General features: G+C 32.2%; 1 protein-coding gene across 1 annotated transcript; it reads right to left on the reverse strand.

Annotated features, from left to right (window-relative positions):
• Nucleotides 1-12,399: 12,399 nt before the first annotated feature.
• On the reverse strand, nucleotides 12,400-21,077 carry LOC129313515 (nucleobase-ascorbate transporter 12). The gene is made up of 10 exons (XM_054956701.1): nucleotides 20,216-21,077; nucleotides 20,011-20,108; nucleotides 19,732-19,902; nucleotides 19,497-19,597; nucleotides 18,083-18,218; nucleotides 17,923-17,973; nucleotides 17,538-17,825; nucleotides 16,478-16,712; nucleotides 13,952-14,238; nucleotides 12,400-12,948 (listed from the first exon to the last, which is right to left on the reverse strand). The coding sequence occupies exons 1-10, from the start codon at nucleotides 20,724-20,726 to the stop codon at nucleotides 12,727-12,729; spliced, it is 2,100 nt and encodes a 699-aa protein (XP_054812676.1). The 5' UTR covers nucleotides 20,727-21,077; the 3' UTR covers nucleotides 12,400-12,726.

Consider the following 21,077-nt stretch of genomic DNA (forward strand, 5'->3'; position numbering starts at 1 on the left):
AATCTGTTTTTAATGTCCATATTCTAAAGTCATTTTTAAAATAATTCCACCTTAATGTTTTTCATGATGGTACAATGTTGTGATGTTATAAAGTTTGATCATGTTGACTGTTAATTTGACTATAAATCACAATTTTAACAACTACATGGCACATTTCTTAAAATTAAAAATTAAAAAAAAAAAGAACCATTCAGTCTCTTCTCATTCGCTGTTTCCCCCTTCCCCTTCTACAATCAAATCCCCTTTCATTTTGAGGGAGAGCTTTATCTTCCAGAAAACTGTTCTCGTTGTTTCGTGCCCAACTGCCCATCCATGGCAGATGAAATTCAGGGGGGGGATAACATTTTTGGTTCAAAAATAAAAGCATGGGAGCTTATCTCCTTCCTTCTCTCTCATCTTTGTCCCTCGTAGCCGGTGACAGATCAAAATTCTAGATTGAATACAGTGTCGCCCAGAACTCTATACCCATCTGAAAATCAGATATGCAAAGCAATTAAGGGCCTAGATTTCGCGAACAAAGTTAATTTCAAAGAAATAAATTAAACCAGAATCTATAATAAACGGCCATGACAGCCATGGGCGTAATCCCAGTGCCAGACATCACAGTCACAACTAGATAAGTGAATCTCTCCAATCCCTCTGCCATACGAACTGATATAGCTTCGAAATCGACTCGATTATTAAGAAGGAAATTATGACTTACTGTTACATTATTGTAAATTTAAAAAGTAAATTGTGAATATAAAAAAAAATTGTGAATTATTTATTTTTAATAAGAATAATTTAATAATTTATATAAATTTATTAATGATAGAAAATTTTTTAAAAATTTTTAAAAAAATTATGACATTTTAAGAGATTAAATTATTATTTATATATTTTTAAAAAAATTATTATTATTTTTATTTAATGATATTTGTGAAGTTATAATAATATATATGCAGATGAATAAGATAGAAAGAGAGACGTGGATAGGATGGAATAAACGAAGATTACGAACTTGAAGCTAATTTAAGTGAAGTTGATTTTAACGGATTCCCTTAAGTAACGTCAAGGATGATGCATAAGCAATTCTTAATTTTTACTCCTCTGATTCTATTTATAAGTCACTTTTAATATATTTTGTTAATTCTAAAAAAAATTTAAAACTCAATAACTCTATCTTAAAATTTAATAAATTCTCAACTTTATCTCTATTAAATATACATACTTCCTCCATTCAAAAATATAAGGCATTTTTAATCGAATCTCACCCCTAATAAAATAGTTACCTATCTTTAACTAATTATATCTTTCTATATTTACTCCTATTAAACACTTTATAATAAATATAAAGTCATTGTTAATAGGGGTACTTTTAAAAAAAAGTCAATGATTACAACTCAAAAAATTAAAAATGCCTTATATTTTTAAATATTCAACTCTTTAAAAAATATCTTATATTTTTAAACGGAGGAAGTATTTCAATAATATATTTTTTCTCTCTAACATTCAATGAAAGGTAAAAAATAAAATTTATAATAAAAATTTAATGATGTGACTTATAAATAAGATTAAAAAAAATTCTCCTTTCTTTGTTCTATAAATGGGATAAGAGAAAATAATTATTAAAGATGTGTTTGAATTTCAATTCATAAAAATTTATTATAAAAAATTAATTAATAAAAGGTGACCGCGTTTGGATAATATTTTCTGAAATTCATTTGATAATCGAAGATGTTTTGATAATTTTTTGGAATTAATTATAAATATAGGAAAAATAAAAAATGTTCAAATGCTAAGCATTAATTTTCAAACGGAAAAAAACCAATAGCTTATACCATATGAAATTTCAGAAGACAAATATAATTTGAGAAAATTGAGAGTGTTTGAATAAAATTTTTAAAATTATGATGTTGAACTCAAAATTAATTATAGATGTGTATCCAATCAGGCCTAAAACTTTTTCCAATCTTACGTTGCGTACAATAACAAAACTAAGGAACCAATTTGCATCACAGGTTGGGCCAAAAAAAAAAAATGTTGCATCACAGGCGTGTGTTTATATACATATATATATATATATATATGCACTTCTTTATTAAAGAAACAAGTTAAGTTTTTTTTTTTAAAAAAACCAAATAGACTCGAAAGTCAAAAAGAAATTATATAATTTCCATGAAACTTGCATAGATATATAAAAGTGAGACATCCCTCTTAAGATAATAATACGTCGTTTAGAAAGTGGACCACGGATGGGACGACGAGCGTGCACACACATGTGCAATGCAAAATATTTTAATCACTCGTAATTTTTTTTCTTAGGCTTAATTAAATTCGTCTATCGAAATGTTTAAAAAGGTCAAATAGTTGTAATTTCTGAATTTATATTTGTGTTCTATTGACCGAAATAAAAAATGTATTCATTTATAACTCAAGTGAAAAAATTGCCAATTTGCCACTAACATATTCATGTATGATTTTTTTTTTTTGAAAAATCACAATTAATGACCACTAAATAACATTTATTACTCTGTAGAATTAAATAATTTTGATATTGTACTGTAAGACAAAGGAACATAAATGTAATTAAAGATTTGATATTTTTATAATGAAAATTTAATGAATATATACTCATTTAACAAATTTTCATTTAGGAAAAAATAAGTAATATTTTTATTTTAACAACAATCAATTTCCTTATTAACAATTCTAGAAAGTTAATATGGTGGTGGAGAGGAACTTTAACGTCTTGATTCTTAAAAATGAATTTAATCAAATAAATTAAGATACCATTGGAGAAGTAGATTGAGAATTGATATTATTTTTTTAGGTATAGTTAGAGAATAAAATTTGTATTCGACATTATTTGAGGATAATCATATATATAGCCATCAAATTATGAGTTAAATTGAGCCCATAATGATATATTGAGATTTAATGGGGTTCAAGTTAATAAATGGGCCGAATTGGACCCAAATTGTGAGACTAAATGGAGTGTTTGATTTTCGTGCATTGTGCCGCAATACATGGTACGTTCATTGTGGCACACGGCACAGATTCTGCATTTATTCGTCAAGCTCAAAAATCAAACAAAATAGAGGAGAACACCCAGGGTCTTAAGCAAAATTAATGATCTCTTTTAGGGTTTGGTAAGAGGCATTCATTATGTATGATTTTGGCTCTTTAATAGCTAAGTGCATTTAACCACTTTTCTACATTCTACTCTTCTTTTTTAGTGTGTTCTTATAGTGCTTGAAGCTCAGGTTGCATTTTTATGGATACTCAGCCTTTGGGTTTGAATCACATGGGTATTTTAAGGTTAAGGTTAAATATGGATGATTTAAGTTGTTTTTGAGGTTGTCTATGATATTAAATGGGCAGAGTTCGAGACCTTAGTCTTGGTAGGGTGATTATAGGATGTTTTGCATTATGTAAAAGTGAAATCAATTTGTAGGAAGTATAGTGATGATAACTTCAAGTGAGTTTAAGGGTTTATATGGATGTCACAAATTTAGATTAACTTGGTTAATTAACCAAACTCTATGATTGAGGTGTAATTAATGTGTTAACATTTTGATTAGTGTTAATTAGCATTTTATTAACGATAGCTAGTATTGTAATATATGTAGATTGTGGTAGAAACATTAAAGAAGGCCAATGTGCACTTGTTTGGAAACTCTGATAACAAGGAGTAAAGGTAACAACTGTTAATGTATGATTATGTGTGCATCATGATTAGTCATGTGTGTGTTTGTATTATTTGGAAATAGAAATATTGAGAAAACATGTTTTTATTATTTGAAAAAAATAATTGCCAAGTGGGATGATAGCGCCTCTATAAATATATTACTTTGTTCAAAAATTATTATTGTTTCAAAGTATATAATTGTTCGGTGATATTTTTATTCGGTTGTTTGAAAGCATGACATGTTGGGATTGTTTGAAAAATATATGTTATCTAAGTATTTTGCTTGGAGATGTTATTCCACCACATAACAAGCCTTCATTGAACCTAATGAGTGATTATGAGCTTAGACCAACCCACCTTTAGTCAAGTGATTTGGTCCAAGCATGGAGATAGGTGTAACATCCTAATTTTTAGATAAAAAAAAATTATAAAATTTAAGTTTTTTTTAAAATGATGATAATAATAGGAATTTATATTATTTGAGGTTATTTGAAAATAATAATATGGTTAGGCATTTAATTATGAATTGAAAACTTAAGTTTAAAATTATATAAGAAATATTTTGTTAAGATATAATTTTAAGATTTTAAAAAAATATTATTAATGTGTGAGTGTGAGTAAAAAAAAAAGAAAAGAAAAGAAAGTAAAAAAAAACGGGGAGGGGGTTTAGTCCCACATCGGTTAAATGTGGGAATGAAAGGCACCTCCTCATGTATAAAAAGAGAAGGTGCATTGTGGAGGAAGCATGAAGAATTTTTTATTGCAATTTGTGAAAATTGCAATTAAGGGCTCAAGATGCAATTTGTGAAAATTGCAACTAATGGCCCAAAGGTTTGAATAATTAAATTCAAATCTATAGTTTTTTTTAATATAATTTTGGGACCACAATCCCATTTTTATATTATTTTTCTCTCTTCCTCTCACATTGCTCGGCGTTTTCTCGCAAGGGGAGATTATTTTCTTTTTCTTCAGGTATGTTCTAACTTTCCTGTTTAGATTAGCATTTAAAAATTTATTTAATTATAAAATTAATTTTATAGTTATTTTTTAAATAATATTAGCTTTCTAATGATATGATTATTTTGTAGGATAGAGTAAATATTCTAATTAGGATTTTTCTATATGATAGTTAATCTGATGATATGATGGATTAAAAATATAGGTTAAAACTCTTAAGGATATGATAAATATTATAGAATATTTTTTTGAGATTGAAACTCATGTTTAAGAATTTTTGAGTTAAAATCTAGATTTATATGGTTGAATTTATGTGGAATCTAAGATGTAGGGATAAACCTATAATTATTAAATATTTATTTAAGTATGAATAGGTATTTTTGAGGTTATAGAAAGGTGATTTGAGGCTTCAGGATAATTCTAAAATTTTTAATTTATTTTTAGACGAATTTTAGAATATAGAAGGATAAAATTATGATACGAGAAGTGATTTAAGGATAAAAAAAATAGTTTATTAGGGTACGAGAATTTTAGAAAAAGAATTTGGGAAGTTAAATGAGGCATAAATCTTAAATTAGTATTAATATGGATTATAGATCTAAGACTTTCTAATTCTTTAAATTAGATTATTTATTTTAATGTAAAATTAATATATAGTATTGTGAAATAATTATGTAGATTATATTGACAAAGATAGTGGTGAAAAAGAGTTGTGAAGGGGAACTTGTTATTCAAGACACAAGGTAACCATTATTAATATATTGTGATGAGTGTGTTTGTGAATGGTTATGTGTTGACTTGTTGTTTGAAAAAACTATGAATTATTGAAAATAAATACTGTTATATACTTATTTGAAATTATTGCCAAGTGGTTCAAAAATTTATTTTTATTTATCATGATGAGATATTATTGTTCGGATATATTCCTGTTTGGATATTTGAATGATGCATGACTTGTCAGGGTATTTTAATGTATGGTGTTAATGGAAATTTCTGTTCGATTAATTATTACCACGTGGTAAGCCCTCATTGGACCCAATGAGTGGCGTGTCGCTTGGTCCAACTCACCTTTGGCCGGGTGATTTGGCGTCCGAGCATGGCGAAAGGAGAATATAAGGTGTAGTCATGCAAATTAAATACTTGTTTGGTTTGTTTGAAAATATTGTTCGGTTAAATATTTTGTGTGCTCACTTAGCAATCGCATGATTAGTTACAATCGCATGCATCATTACATATTAATTTTTGGTTACTGAGACTTTTAAGTCTCATCCCCGTGGTTAATATTTTTACAGGATCGAGTCCGGCCGAGAAAACACCAGAGGTGTAACTATGGTGTATGAGACACCATCTTTTACGTTGCCTCTTATTTTGGATTATACAATGTATCTTGTGCCAACTTAGGACATATCTTCTTTGTGAAGCATGTAAACTCTAATCCTTTTTATTAAAAGTATTTATATGACCAAGAGGATTATGTCTGTCTCTCTTGACTTATGATCTGATTTGAATATCATGCCATGAGGATTATGTCTGTCCCTCATGGTTTTAATTGCCTTTTTGGATATTTTAAGACTTGCGTTATGTCTTGGATGTAACATGGTAAGAAAATTTTCTACCATGATAATGGTTTTAATAATTTGCAAAAAATCGGTCTGTAAGTTTTGAGGGTGTTACAATAGGAGAGATATAAGGTGTTGTCATATTAAAATATAAATTGTTCAATTTTGTTTGAGTATTTAATGTTTGAAATTTATCTTATATGCTCTACTTAGCAATCACATGATAGGTTGCATTTCATGCATAGTTGCATATTAATTTTGGCTACTGAAGCTTTTAAGTCTCACTCCCTCTATTTAACATTCTACGAGAAATAATTCATTTAGAGAAGCACCAAAGGCATGGTAAGTGTAGGTAGATACCACTTGATCATGTCGACCCCTTTCGATTTAGACACATACATGTGTTTGCCAACCTTATGACATTGATTTGTACTTATGAGCGTGTGATTCCATTTACTTAAAAAATTGTAATTAATTGCCATGAATTTGATTTTTGTGACATTTATGGCTTTTCAAATCATGAATTATGATTATTAAGTCATTAGAATGAAAAAATGTTTTGATTGATCGACATTATTACACTTTATCTATATAATTATGTTGGGCAGTTGAAACCAAACTATAAAGACTTCACATGCACAAGCTAATTTGATTCGCTAGAATTTTTATTTGGAATGTATTTGAGTTAATCAAGTGTTCCATATAACTGCTAAAGGCTTTGGCTTTGGCTTATGAGGTGTTAAATGATTGGAAAGTGGTGTTCTAATTCATAATGCTTTTTAGTTGACAAAATTTTCATTCAGAAGAATTTTTATACCAAACTAAAGCCATTATGTAAATTTTTAAATAAGCTTTGTGTAGACATTTAAATCACTTAAATCGGAGTTGTGTGTAAAAAGTAATGCATGTTTGAAATTGGAACCATGATCATTATCCTCTACCTGTTGTCGTAGCTTGCTATTACACAAGGCAGGTCCTTCTCAAGAGCATGTCTAGCAAAGTGCAAATCCATTAAAATTGGGTTAATGCCTTACGTATATATAATGTAATATAGCGGCAAAACCCAAAGACATTCTCGATGACATTGTCATCAGTACCTGTTTCTTTTCCTACCTATTTATATGCTTAATTAGCAATCATTATCAGCCACTGCCTCTTTACATCGTCCCTTCCCAGTACTCTTTGTGTGCGTGTTTCTTCACTTTACCCTACCCTCAATCTCTGTCTTGTTGTTTTTTAAGCTATTTTAGAGTTCTTAGTAACACTTTACAACAAATGCTCACACTTGTTTGGTCGGGGATACAACCTAGTGTCAAAAACATCCTTTTGGCTTGTAGAGGTTTCAAGCTTCTACCCAGCATGTCCCATACCCTAAAGGTTCCTTCTCTCTAGTTCTGTCCCCTTTAGGGCCGTCATAGCTGCTCCTTTAATGTCTCCAATCACAATTGCTATGAAACTAGGGATTGCATCGGGTCCCTCTTCTATAACGGCATTAGTGGCACCCCTTCGGCTACTTTCACAGAGTTTTTTCTTGGCAAGTCTTACGCCATCATCCTTGTTGACGACTACAACCTCTCACCTCCATCACCACAAACAAGGCATTTGGGGCATGTTGTGATGTCAAGTGCGTTACGAGCAACCTCAATTTGATATGTCCAACAAGAGAGTGGTAGTGGCTTGTAAGAGTGCTTGCTCTGCCTTCACACCTTGCCGACGTCAAATTGCATGATGTTCAAGACGGCATGCCCTCAAGCTGGCTCTTTAGCATGTGATGACCATGAGAGATAAAATGAGGCCCGTAAGAAATTTATAAACTTAATGTCTGGTACTAGAAACTTCAATTTAATTACTTGAGAGACAAAAATGTTATGTAAAATATTTTAGGGTAGTGGGTGTTCTTTCATAAAAACTTTAAGGATAAAAATATATCTTTACCCTTCAAATTATGTGTATCTTCTTTGTAGTTTTGAAATACAACTTGGGAAAACACAATCTTTAATCTTTATAGTTTTATTGGGTTTTAATTTTAGTCTTTATATTTTTTTTTTCATTGTTTTCAATCTCTATAGTTTTAGAAAGATTAAGTGACCTTTATTTTCTAAATCCTTATAGTTTCATTTTTTTAGTGGTTTTAATCCTTATAAAGACTGAAAATATTAGAAAAAAAAATTATAGAAACTAAAAACAAAACTTGATAAAATTATAAGATCAAATATTATATTTTCTCATATAACTTCCATATTTTTATGCTGCAGCTCAATTAGCATATAATTTACAGGGAAAATTTTAAATAAGGACCAGGGATATGACATAGTTACTAGTGGGTCCTAAAAAATCAGAAATTTCTGTTCATTCCAGGGAGATAGAAGTGAAAATAAGTTCAAATATAAAAAAATCAAAGTACCCTTTATTTGTTATGCAAAATCACTATTTGTTATTTTTTTGCTTCACTTGTTAATTTATCAATATGAGTTGTAAATTATATGTGTTGACATATCAATAATTATATAAGAATTGACATTAATTGTTCAATCATAAGTAGTAATATCAGTTGTTAAGTTACTAACTTTACTTGTTAATTTACTAATATTGATCATAAATTATTGATAGGTCTCACAATTTACTAGCACCACCTATTTTGTAATTTATAAATGATATTAATAAATTAATAAGTAAAGTTAATAATTTAATAACTAATATTACTGCTTGTCTAAAAAAATATAAGTAATTTACAAGTACTATTGGTAAATTAATAAATAAAGTAAAAAAAATTAACAAATAGTAATTTTGCATAATAAGTTAAGGGTTCTCTAATTTTTTTATAATTAAAATTATTTTTAATTTTATCTTTTTAGAATGAACTAAAATTTTAAAATTTTTTAAAATTCACTAATAATTATGTCCCATTGCTGACAGTTATTTAAAATTCTTTCAAATTTATATCCTGAACCCAACAAAAAAAAAAGGAAAAATCATCTCAATTTAGAGTCAATTGTCTATGTTCGTTGATTTAAACTACAACTAAATGTCATGTCAGGCATCAGAGTAAGTGGGGAAAAAGAAAAATAATGGGAGCAAAAAAAAAAAAGTTTCTGTCATTTAATTTTCTTAGATATTGAAAAATTTTATTCTTTTCTTAAAAAAATCTGATTCAAAATATCTCTCATTGATATATCTTCTGAAATTTAACTTTTTACTATATTTAATATTTTTTCGAAAGCAATTCACATAAGCCTCATCAATCAGCGGACGTTATACCTAGACATAAATATCTGACCGTAACATGCAAATATGAAGACTGCGATTTGGAAGGAGGGTCAAGTGATGGTGCACGTGCGTAGGCCTCTGGGCTCTTAATTAGTTTAAGCAAAACAATCTGCGCACGTGATTGTCACCAAATATTATATTATTATATATATATATAATGAATAAAAATTGCTAGGACAAAGAAATGAAAGATGGTTCTAGGAAGGGTCATGGTAAGATTAGATTAATATGAATAAACATATAATATACTTACTTTATTTAAAAATATAAAATATTTTTAATTAAATCTCACCTCCTAATAAAATTTTTATCTATTTTTAAAATAATCATATTTTTTTATATTTATCCCTATTAACTACCTTATAATAAATATAAAATTACCATCAATAGAAATATTTTTAAAAAAATAATAAATAATTATACTTTAAAAAATTAAAAATATTTTATATTTTTTAACAAAAGAAATATATAATATAAATATAAATTATATGTAAATCCCGTCTTTGCTGACTCAAACGCCAACAAGGGCTCAAAAAAAAAAAAAAAAAAAAAAAACTCAAACAACAACGAAAAGTCAGCAGTCTCTAACTCTAAAGTCAGAAAACACCTACTTTTGAAAACGTTGACCCCTTCTTCCACGCTTCCTCATAATCAATTTATTTTTATTCATAAAAAAAAAAGACTTATATCACACAATTTAAAAAAATTAATTATATTAATTATATTTAAAAATAAATAATATATTATAATATTTTTATTAATTATGTTAATCAAAACTTTATTAATTGATTACTATAAATAATAAAATTATGAAAGATAATTTAAAAAATTTGTAATAAATACTGATTAAAAATATAATATTTTTATATAAAAATAAATTAAAAGTGATAGTTTTTTTTATAAAAAAATTGAGAGAGTATATATGTATATATATTCCTATTATATATAAGTGGTAGATTTATGGAAAAAATTAATTTGTGGGGTGAAATTTAAACATGATATGTATATTAAATTAACACAGACAATAAAATTTATTGACACCAGAAACTAAGTTATATCATTATAATAACAAAATAAAATAAAATCTCAATATGAGTACATTTATATTAAAGGTCATGTGATAAGTGGTGGTGAAATTCTTAATAGAAATAAATGCAATTTTTCATGTGGGTGGGGTCAGGGGTTATGAACCCCAACGGCCAACGGTTCTATGCTTTGCTGTTGACTCTCTTGGTCATTAAAAGTCTCAAGATGAATTATATATGAGAGTAAACAAAGTTTACCTATCACAGATTTCCATTGCAGAAATTTATGTGTCTACAGTATTTTCATACTCTCCATCTCAGTTTAGAAGATAATTTTAAAGTCAGTTTGATGATACAAAATACAAGAGAATTTGATAAAAACAAAATTTCATTAAATATATTTTTTCAATATTATCCTTCCTTTCTTATTATATTTTTTCTTTATTTAATGTTTCACAAATAAGGTTATATTAAATTAAGAATATTTTTAAAAATTTATATTTTGATTTTAAAAAAATTAGACTGTAAAATATAATTTAATGAGCTTTATTAATATGTGTACTTTTATTTAAAAATATCTTATAATCTTGGTAAGAGGGAGTAATATATAATCCTCGATAGTCAATAGAATAGTTGAGGATTGTTATTTTATTGTTCAATTAATTATTATCATTGACGAAACATTATATTATGAAAAACGAATCACTTAATAATTTGCATATTTGTACGATGCAGGGAAAATTATTGCGCTAGTTTCGAATAAAAATTATACTAAATTTAATTACATATATTCGTTTTTCAAAATCCGCTCCAATATAGTCAAATGAATCTTTGAATTTAACTATTTCTGGCAGAACCCCGAGTGAACAAGGGAGGTGAACTCGTATAAATTAATCCAATCAGTTGGACCCACCTTAAGTTTATATATCCTTGATTAATTTTTTTAACTATTAGACGTGAGATTCTTTTTTTTTTTTTTTTGGTGGTATAGGCTCTAATATCCCTCACGTCATGTTCTGTCATGTAAACGGACTACCAAGGAGGTTGGGATCTGAAGCTTGAGGAACCGACATGGAGAGTAACGTGTTACATTGTTATGCGATGGTTTAATACTACGAGTGGTTTGGTTTGGTTTAAATATCTCGTAGCTTCATGCATCTTCCTAAGACTCAAACTTTGAGTGGTAACTAGGCACGCGCTGTATCTTGACCAGTAAGTTGGTCTCCATCTACACATATATAAAGACCGCGCCGTCTTAATTTCTTGTTCTTTTAATTTCATATCCTCACAGTTGATAATCATGAAACAAATCTTTCAAAAAATTTGAATGCTATTTAAAAGATTGGCAACCCTATCTGCTCTTGCTGTGGCATCATGCTACATGTACAATTTTTTTTTTTAAAAAAAAGATGAAACCTAAAATTTAAAGAAAACATAATTTCAAATTTTGACACTTTATTTAAGTTCTGTTATAGGTCCCTACATTTTTGTGTTATAGAAACCTAAGGTGCAGACAGAAAAAAATTTAAGGGGCAAGAACATAAGGAAAAAGAAGTGCAAAAGCCTGTGACTAAACTTAAAAATGTGAAGACCTAAAATTTTGTTTTCTGTGAGATTTATCAGGATTCACTGCGTAGCAAGTACCTTCAATTAATATGTCAATAATACATAGCGCTTAAAAATTGAGAGTGAAGGGGCCGAATTCGTCGAGGGTGATAGAAGTGATGAAATGCATCAATCCAGCGCATTAAGAAATGAGGAGTTGACTGGAAAATAAACGTCAAAACCTCAAATTGCCCTCAATTAATGCACCAGCTAAATGAACCAGATAGCAAAAGTAATGAAACAACTGACAAGGAGACGTCTTGCCACCCGGTCGAGACAAAATATCCGAGGATGAAGTTGAATCGAAGACCCAACAAGAAAAAAATGTGTGTCTATATACATAACCAGGATGATTTGCCAAAGCCCGCCTTTAAAGCAAGAAAGAATCCACCTGGACATTTCGAATGAATCAAGACTACATACATGGTTAATCATAATCTAATAAATTACAACACAAACAGATCCCTCAGGATCCTCAATCTACATATAAAGTATCTATAACGAGACACTATTACCAAGATGTGTCTCATCGTCTATGAGATGTTTCCACAAAACTTGCTATCCTTTTGCTTGAGAACAAAAACCCCCACATTCGAAACCTGCTCCTTTGGACACAAATGAGAAATGTAGCGATGCCCTTCCTTCATAGCCCCACACATTTCACCCACCTGAAAACTCGGCCAACTCTAAAGGGCAACTCATAGTCTTTCATGACGGCAGGCTCCCTTCTAGCAGCCTCGGCTTCCGACCACACATAGACCCCGCGTTCCTGCTTACTGCCAGGCACAGTATTGTCCAGGACAACAGCTACAACAAATGCTACCACCATGTGTAATGCAAAGAGTGTATTCAGGACATAATTGAACTGTACAAGAGAAATATTAACCCGAGTGTTATTCTAGAAAGTTCTCGCATGTTAAAGCACAGCACAAGAGTTTCTTCTGCAAGAAGGATTTAAGGAGTGAGGCAAGTTTTTCGTTGGCAAAATGACATGGGACCAGCATGCATATGCAGACAGAAACTTACTCAGAAAGGCTATTGATTTTCAAAGAAAACATATCCAATTTACACATATCACCCCATTGAATATGAGGTTGGTTCCTGCTTTCAAAATATAACAGAAATAGTGATAAAATGACGCAGTTTTGTAAATCACACTCGTGCAGATGGGAGACAGGGCTTTGTTTAAAAAAGAACTGGTCCATATATTCATCAAAATAAGAGGTTACTTAGTGAAACCAAATCTCCTTCATCATCCATCACCTCTTTACAAGAAGGTAGTGGTGATCAAAGGTACAAAAATCAGAATTAGCTACATGAGATAACCTTGCAAGAGTTAGCAACCTGGTTAAGTTCTCTGTACATAAATTTAACTGAAACTTGCTGATTTCTGCCTATAATAGATCGGGCCTCCTAAATAATGTCCTTATAGGGATGGGAATCAACCTGGTCCCTGGCGATCACATTTATCGCTTCCATAGAATCACTAAATGCTTCAATTTGCCTCAGACCCCTATGCCAGCACAGTTTCAGCCCTTCTATCACCCCTAAAGCCTCACCGCAATGGCTGGAGGATATTTACCTAACTTACAACAAAAGCCTAGAATCCAGCTTGCATCACTGTTACAGATTACACCACCACAAGCACCTTCACCATCACCAATGACAGACCCATCAAATATCCAATCTTACCATACCCTGTATTGGAGGATTCAAATTGCACGCACTCCTACACATTAATTTTCATCGTTCCAAAATGGCTACTTTGGAGAAACTCACTCAAGTTTGATGACATAGTAGAATTTGGCACTATCAAATTTAAACAAACAAGATTCTCAAAAGCTGAAGGACATAACAAAGAGACATACCCCTCCATATTTGGTGTGGAAAGGCCCATGAGAAGCCACAACGTAGGGTTGAAAATAACTTGGCACAGACAAGTTGGAATTGGGAGATATGCCATATTGCTGGAAGTAGGCAGGGATGGAAAGAGAGAAAAACAACGATAACCCAACTATAATGATATTGCGAGAGCTTCCAGCCTCACTATACCGTAGATTTGACAATCCTAATGCTGTAAGCATTGCCCACATAAAGCAGAGGAGACCAGCAACCATGACTTCTGGAATTGAAGCAAAAAATCCTCCAACTTTACCTGTTTTACCATAAACATGACAATAATTAAAATATATTTGCAAGTAAAAACTTTCTTCAGAGAAACAGATTAAGAAAATCCAAAATAAAAAATTAGACAAGGCAGATTTTAGGAAGCAATCTCACAGCATCTCCTAGTTGTCATATAGTTCATTGCTAGGTCCCAGGAAAAAAGGTTAGTCAGCTAAATACTAATCAACACAAATTGATAGGGTAAGCAATCTCCGACCGAAAATACTATTTGAGCTACTGACATGCACACAGACACACATATTGTTTGCGGGTTTGCATGTTTGTCAGTTTGCGTGCCATCCTATGGATTCAGATTTTGATAACAAGGCAATGATGTAAAAGATGGTTGGCATTCATAGGTTCCGTTTGGTTCGGTTTTGAGAAAAAACCAAACCAATCAATTCACTAATACTTGGGACCTACTTGGTTTTTTTCCCCCCCTAATTGGTTCAGTTCGGTTTGATTTAAATTTGGATCAAGTTTTAGTTTTTTTTTTCTGAGATATTTTTCATAATCAATATATATGAATAGTACTTATTTTTAAATTTTAACAATCAATTAATATTTTCAATGAAAAAAATCGCTCGAGAACAAAAGAATATTTTTTGACAGTTATTTAGCACCTTTTAACTATTAAAAACTAATATGTTATCCTTAAAAAACTTGATTATAAAATTACAAAATTATCATAAATTATAGGCAATTAACTAATTGTACCATATTTTTAACTAGTGATTTATAAATAACTAAAGTTGGGAAAAAGAGAAAAATTTAACAAATTTATAAAAATAAATATAATAAGGTTTGATTCGATTTGATTTAAGTTTCAAAAGACAAAAACCTGAACCAAACCAAACAGTTTTGCTAAAAAAAAAAAAAACCAGACATTATTTGAAATCTATTTGATCAGTTCATATTGGTGCCATTGGTTTGGATTGGTTTTAAACACCCTTAAAGATGGATATCATCCAAAACACAATTTATTAAAAGCCACATTGTCTGCCAAGAAGAGACTCAAAATGCCACTCAAACATCAAGCAGCAATGGGCCTACATGAGTAAAGGTCCATGCCAAAATTTTACATCAGTGACTGCAACTTCAAGTAATGTGGCAGTATGCAATTTAAGATCCAAAAATTACAGATAAATATGTGGATTGATCCACTGGCATTACCTTTTTATTAGAACCGATGACTGAATATCAAAGCAAGTAACATTATGAACTCATTCTTGTAAAACAGCATAGCAAAATTCAGCTGCCATAAAAGCAGCAAAATCTTGGTTCATTAAATTTTAAACACGGTATATTTTCAGAACTTCTAGGAAAATTTAGAGGGGCATAAGCCAGAGCACATACTGTAAGGCTTCCTCAGGCATACTACGTATTGCTAAGAAATTCAAAATTAATTTTGTGGGGTCAATATTTAGCAGTAACTTTCCTAAATTATCAGTCAAGTTTTGTTTCGTTAACATCATGAAATGGAATTTCATACGCATTTGAGTCTCTTTTCCTATTACATTTTTTATTTTTAAAGACCAACTACTCTAAATGAGTGCATTGTTCTCAGAGCAGTCAAAATACAAAAAAAGAAAAGAAAAGAAAAGAAAAATGCCAGGTGCACTCATCATGCTTTGAGTGAGATCACTGAGGCATAACACTGAACCATCAAGGGTTAGTATGTATATTGATCTTGCATGTAATGCGAGCACTGTGTAAGAATGATGAAAAAAATCTTGCAATGGGTGGGGCAAATCTAATAGAGTCTGTTAGAAAAAATCATGGTTCAGATAGAACAAAGTAATGTACATGGATGTCACATTGAAATTAATAAAATGATAGTTCAACTGCTGCATGAATTATTCATGGATGTCCGTTTCTAGAGATCATGCTTACATTCACTAATTTACAAACTGTCACAAAAAGTATAATCATCCTGTACAAAAGAATTGGCATAAGTGCTACGGACTAAAGTTATAGGGGAAAAAACATAGAAGTCAAGACAAAAGAGAGGATAAATGCCGCATAAAGTTGCACAAGTTCATTAAAAGAAAGATATATGACACACAACCATAAGGGTTTTTTAATCTTCAATAACTCAAAATAAAAGTGCTTTCATAAAAGCCTAATCATCACCAGTCACATCCACCCAAAATAAATCGCGTACATTAAGCAAGTCAGATCAGTCAGAACCTAGTGAAGGTCAATGCAGAAAGAAAATTGGCACTTACCCACAAGAGACAGCACAATCATAATGCAAGCACCAAGCTCAACTGCCCTACGACTTCCCATTTTAGTCACCGCAATAGTGTGAACATTTTCAGTTAATGTTGCAGACCCAGTTCCAGTTCCCCAGAGACCAGCCAAGACACTAGAAAGACCTTCCAAACCAATTCCTCGACTAAGAACTCCAGGAGTTGGAGGTCTGGATGCTACCAATAATGAAGATGCATGGTATGAGCCAACCTAAGAAATTCAAGGCAAAAGGATGACAAGAATACAGTGATTAGATAATGATGGTAGATTAATGGTTGATCTCCCAAGGATCAGCACATTATATTATTTGACTGACATCACTTCAAAATAGAGTAGTTTTTTAGTGCTTGCAACAGGAACAAGATGACAAAAAATTATATCAGATAAATGCAATATGACAAATGTTGGTTTTAACTTTGCATTTGATAAACTAAACTTGACAGTAATTTGTCTATCCTAAACATTGCCCATCCTCAAAATGCAGTAATTTTAATTAGGTAAAGACAATATGACAGCCATTATTTTAACCTAGGATTTGATAAACTAACCTAGACATTGCTCAACTTTGCAATACAATAATTTTTTGGCAGTTAAATAAAGAACAAAGAAATGGCAAGCGGAAAAGGTCAGATAAAGGTACTATGACAACCACTGGTTTTAGCTTTGGATTGGATAAAATTAAACCCCAATCTATGTGCTCGATTCTCTGACTAAAAAGAATTATTAACCTTGTTGACAAGGTTCTTGGTTTAAATAAAATAACAGAAGCATTTCAAGTCAATATCATAAGCAAGTTCCAACAGCATTAACCCACTGCGTTCATTAAATATGCCTACATCGTAATTAACCATCACAAGCTCATACTATGCTTATGAAGAGGAAAGTCCATCACATTTTAGATATGTCAACGCCCAGGAGATGTTAAACAATTTATAGTTTTGCTACTATAACTCAAACAAGTTAAATAATTAACAAATAGAATCATGATAAATACTACAACACAGAAAATAATGTAGAAAAAGACACTGAACTAACCGAATCTACTGATGAGATTAAGGAAACCACACACATTACAAGAGCCATTTTCCAGCAGAAGACAGGAGTACCCCATTGAAGCGGATAAGGGAATCTAAACCAAGGGGATGATTTCAATGCATGGGTAGTATCGACTCGACAATGTTTCATCCTTGAAATATGTTTCCTGCAGTGCTCTGATACCATATTTGAAGCTGGAATGTTTATATCACAACCTTTGTAGTTATAGGCTCCAGCTTCAGTCAGCATGAAAGCAGCCGCCCATGTAATTGCCAGGCCCAATGGAACCTGGCAGTTAGATCAAGAAAATACTTTCACACTTAAAGCAAATGATCAGGGTCCACAATTAAGCATGCCCATAATCAGGAGTAACTTAAAAACTTACTGCATATATTAGAAATATGCGATGACCAAGGACAGATATCTTACGAAGATACTGCAAAAAGAAAGAGAGAATAAATTTAAGTATTTAAGCTCATTGCAAAGGCCAACCTTGGAGATGATGGGAACTTCAAAATTTTCCAAGGTAAAGTCAATATACTTACAAGAGAAAATACAATAACCACTAATATCTGCACTGCACCAATCTCAATACAAGTACCAACAAGTGGAAAACCATAACTGTAAAATGAAAGTCCGACTGCAGCAATAGTAGGGGAAACAACCACAGGATTTATCAACCTGAAATGGTAACCCACATCAGATAAGGTCCAATATCAGGTACATTGAAGAGGAAAGTTAGACATGAAGGGTAATTTTAATGGTGGATAAAAAAAATAAGGTTTTGTGCTACTGGTTGATAGTTGCAAGAAAAGGTACCCAATGAAACCGGAATCAAGACTTGATTCCCCAGCCACACTCTTAAAGTATTTATTGAATAAATTGAGACACCATTAGACATGCCCATACAGAATTTTTAAGAGCAAGAATTTTTTCCAGACAATTGTAAAAATGATTTTTCTTTATTCTTCTGCTTTTTTTTTTTTATTATCTGGACTGGAGAATGAAAAGTTTAGATAGACTTCTTCCACAACAAATTGTTTAAACTCTGATACTAGCTCTGCTCTATAGCTCTAAACCAATTAATTCCAATTTGTTTTTAAGTTGCAGGGTCAATAGATCACAATGATGTTGAATCAGACTTGAAAAAAGGAGTGATACACAGTAGCGGTGACAATGAACCACATCAAACTAACCATGATGAGAAATATTCCCAACAAGCTATATATAACCCCTCAAAACACAACATTTCTACAAGTTGGCTGTAGATTTCTCAGGCGTTAATTTATTAGTGATAAGCCGATAACCAACAAGTTGTTTGGTATGCAAGACATCAGATATCAAGAGAGAAAATGTAAGAAAAATAACATCTGTGCCTCCAGAGGAAAAAGTGACAGATACTATTAAGCAATAACAACAAAAGTACAATAAACATTACATGTCTCGGTTTTTGTGCTGTTTCCTTTTCTATACCAAACAAGTCAAAAGAGTTAAGTTATCCTTGCTCTAGAGAAAACAACTACGGGTATTAATATTCACACTGTAATTAATAATGAAAGATAAGCTTCCAAAGATTACTACAAATTCTCTAAAAGTAAATTTCTTAGCTTTTAATCAATAATTAAAGCAACAGGCCCTGTTCGGAGGAAAATGATGCAAATTATTTATGCCCACTAAATAAATCCCCATTCAGATGTAAATGAAACCCTCCACATAAGGTTATGAACTCTCTTACAAATAACTCCATCAGCAAGGTACTGTACAATGTCTTGTAAGTATGTTTCTTCCCGCCTTATGCTGCATCATTTTCCTCCACTCACTCATTCAATACTTACTCTAGAATTCATCAATTTGCAATGCCCTATCACAGATCGCCCCAGACTACATGCTTTCTAGTCGAAACATGAAGCTTGTAGTAGTAAAAAAGACGACTACATGCAGTGGTTCCAAAAGCCATACCTTACTAATAGTGACATGAGCCCAGTATATCCAAGAAAGGCTTGGAATGCAGCGCCAATAATTATAGCTCCCTGTAGCTCCTTCATTATATGCTTGAATTTCTGCAAATTAGGATGAAAATCTTATTGACTTGCATAGAAATTCTCACAAACTTGGACGATGCATGCATGACATGGAAAGATAATCAGTAAGGGGTATTATTTGACAGAATGAAGGAACTAGAGGAGAAGCATACATTTCCATTTAATCCTTGAAACTCTGGAGAATTGATTATCGCCAAAGCTGGAGCCAGATAGACAAAGGATGGGCCCTGAATCAAGGGCAACCTTGACCCGAAATTTGTATGCAAGAGTGTAGTCACTCCCGACGTGAAGAGCACCGTTGATACCACCTTAGAGGTATCCTCCTACATACACGACCACATCATATACATTATGGACGTAATAAAATTGGCTGCTGAATATATGCAGCACGAAAAAACCAAAATAAGTTATTGGGAATAGCAATCACTCACCTGAGTGCCTCCCATTGCAGGTACTATGACAAGGGGAATGAGAATCAGCGAGCCTAATATTGAAATGTAATGTTGAATACCGTATAGACCAATGGGAACTGCAGTAAGCATTCGAAATCATCAGGGTATATGAAAATTTTAAACCTTGCGATGATAGCTTAGAGGAGAGAGAAACATTTTCCCCCTTCAAGAGAGTGAAACTTACCCAGACCAGGGGAATCTCTCAGCTCATATTTCATATGAGAATGTCTAGACACAAAACCATCGTCATCGACAGTCTGTGGCAGCACATCAATTACTTCTTCATGCCTGGCTGTTCTCCGCTGCTGCGAAGGCGGGTCCGCCGGCGCCGCCGTTGTCGCTGTTAACTGCCCATTGGTGCTGGGAACAGAACTCTTGGGCACGCCATCAGAATCCCTGCGCTTCTTCACTGTCTGTTCCTTAACCGACGAAGGTGGATGTTTCTCCGCCTCGGCCTCACCATTCACTGCCGGAGCAGCCCGAACTCGACCAGCTTCAAGAGCCGGCTTTGCCTCCGGCTCTCTTGGCTTGGGCGGCAAGCTCATCTGACCAGAATCGCCAGCATTAGTCTCGCCAGAAAACTTGGGCTTAAATCCGGTCCTCTTGGCCCACGAAGAAGGTGGCGGTGCAGAAGACTCGGGCGCCTGAGGCCATGGACCCGGACGCTGTCGGGCTTTGGGATCGGAATTGGACATTTTGAATCAAAACTAAAGACGCATAGCTGGAACGGTACTAGATCTGAAGGGTCGGGTAGGGAATCGCAGCAATGCACTGGAGTTAGAAGTGAAGCTTTAGGGTTTTACAGAAGCGGGGGAGGGAGGAGGTGTATTCCAAAAAAAAAAAAAAACAAGAAGAAGAAGAGGTGGAGGGGATAGCGTCTCGGGGTTGAGGAAGAGAAAGATGAGTAAAGTACGGCGTGAAAGTGAGAGATAGCAGAACGAGACGGGGAGAGGGAGAGAGAGTAAGAATGGGTTTTGGGTTATGACTGAGAGATGACAAAGAAATAAGAGAAGCAAGTGAGGACACCGGTGGGGGAGGAGGTAGGA

This window comes from Prosopis cineraria, unplaced genomic scaffold (assembly GCF_029017545.1).
Source record: "Prosopis cineraria cultivar Desert tree isolate PC_DT_omini unplaced genomic scaffold, ASM2901754v1 PC6, whole genome shotgun sequence".
NCBI classification, from domain to species: domain Eukaryota; kingdom Viridiplantae; phylum Streptophyta; class Magnoliopsida; order Fabales; family Fabaceae; genus Prosopis; species Prosopis cineraria.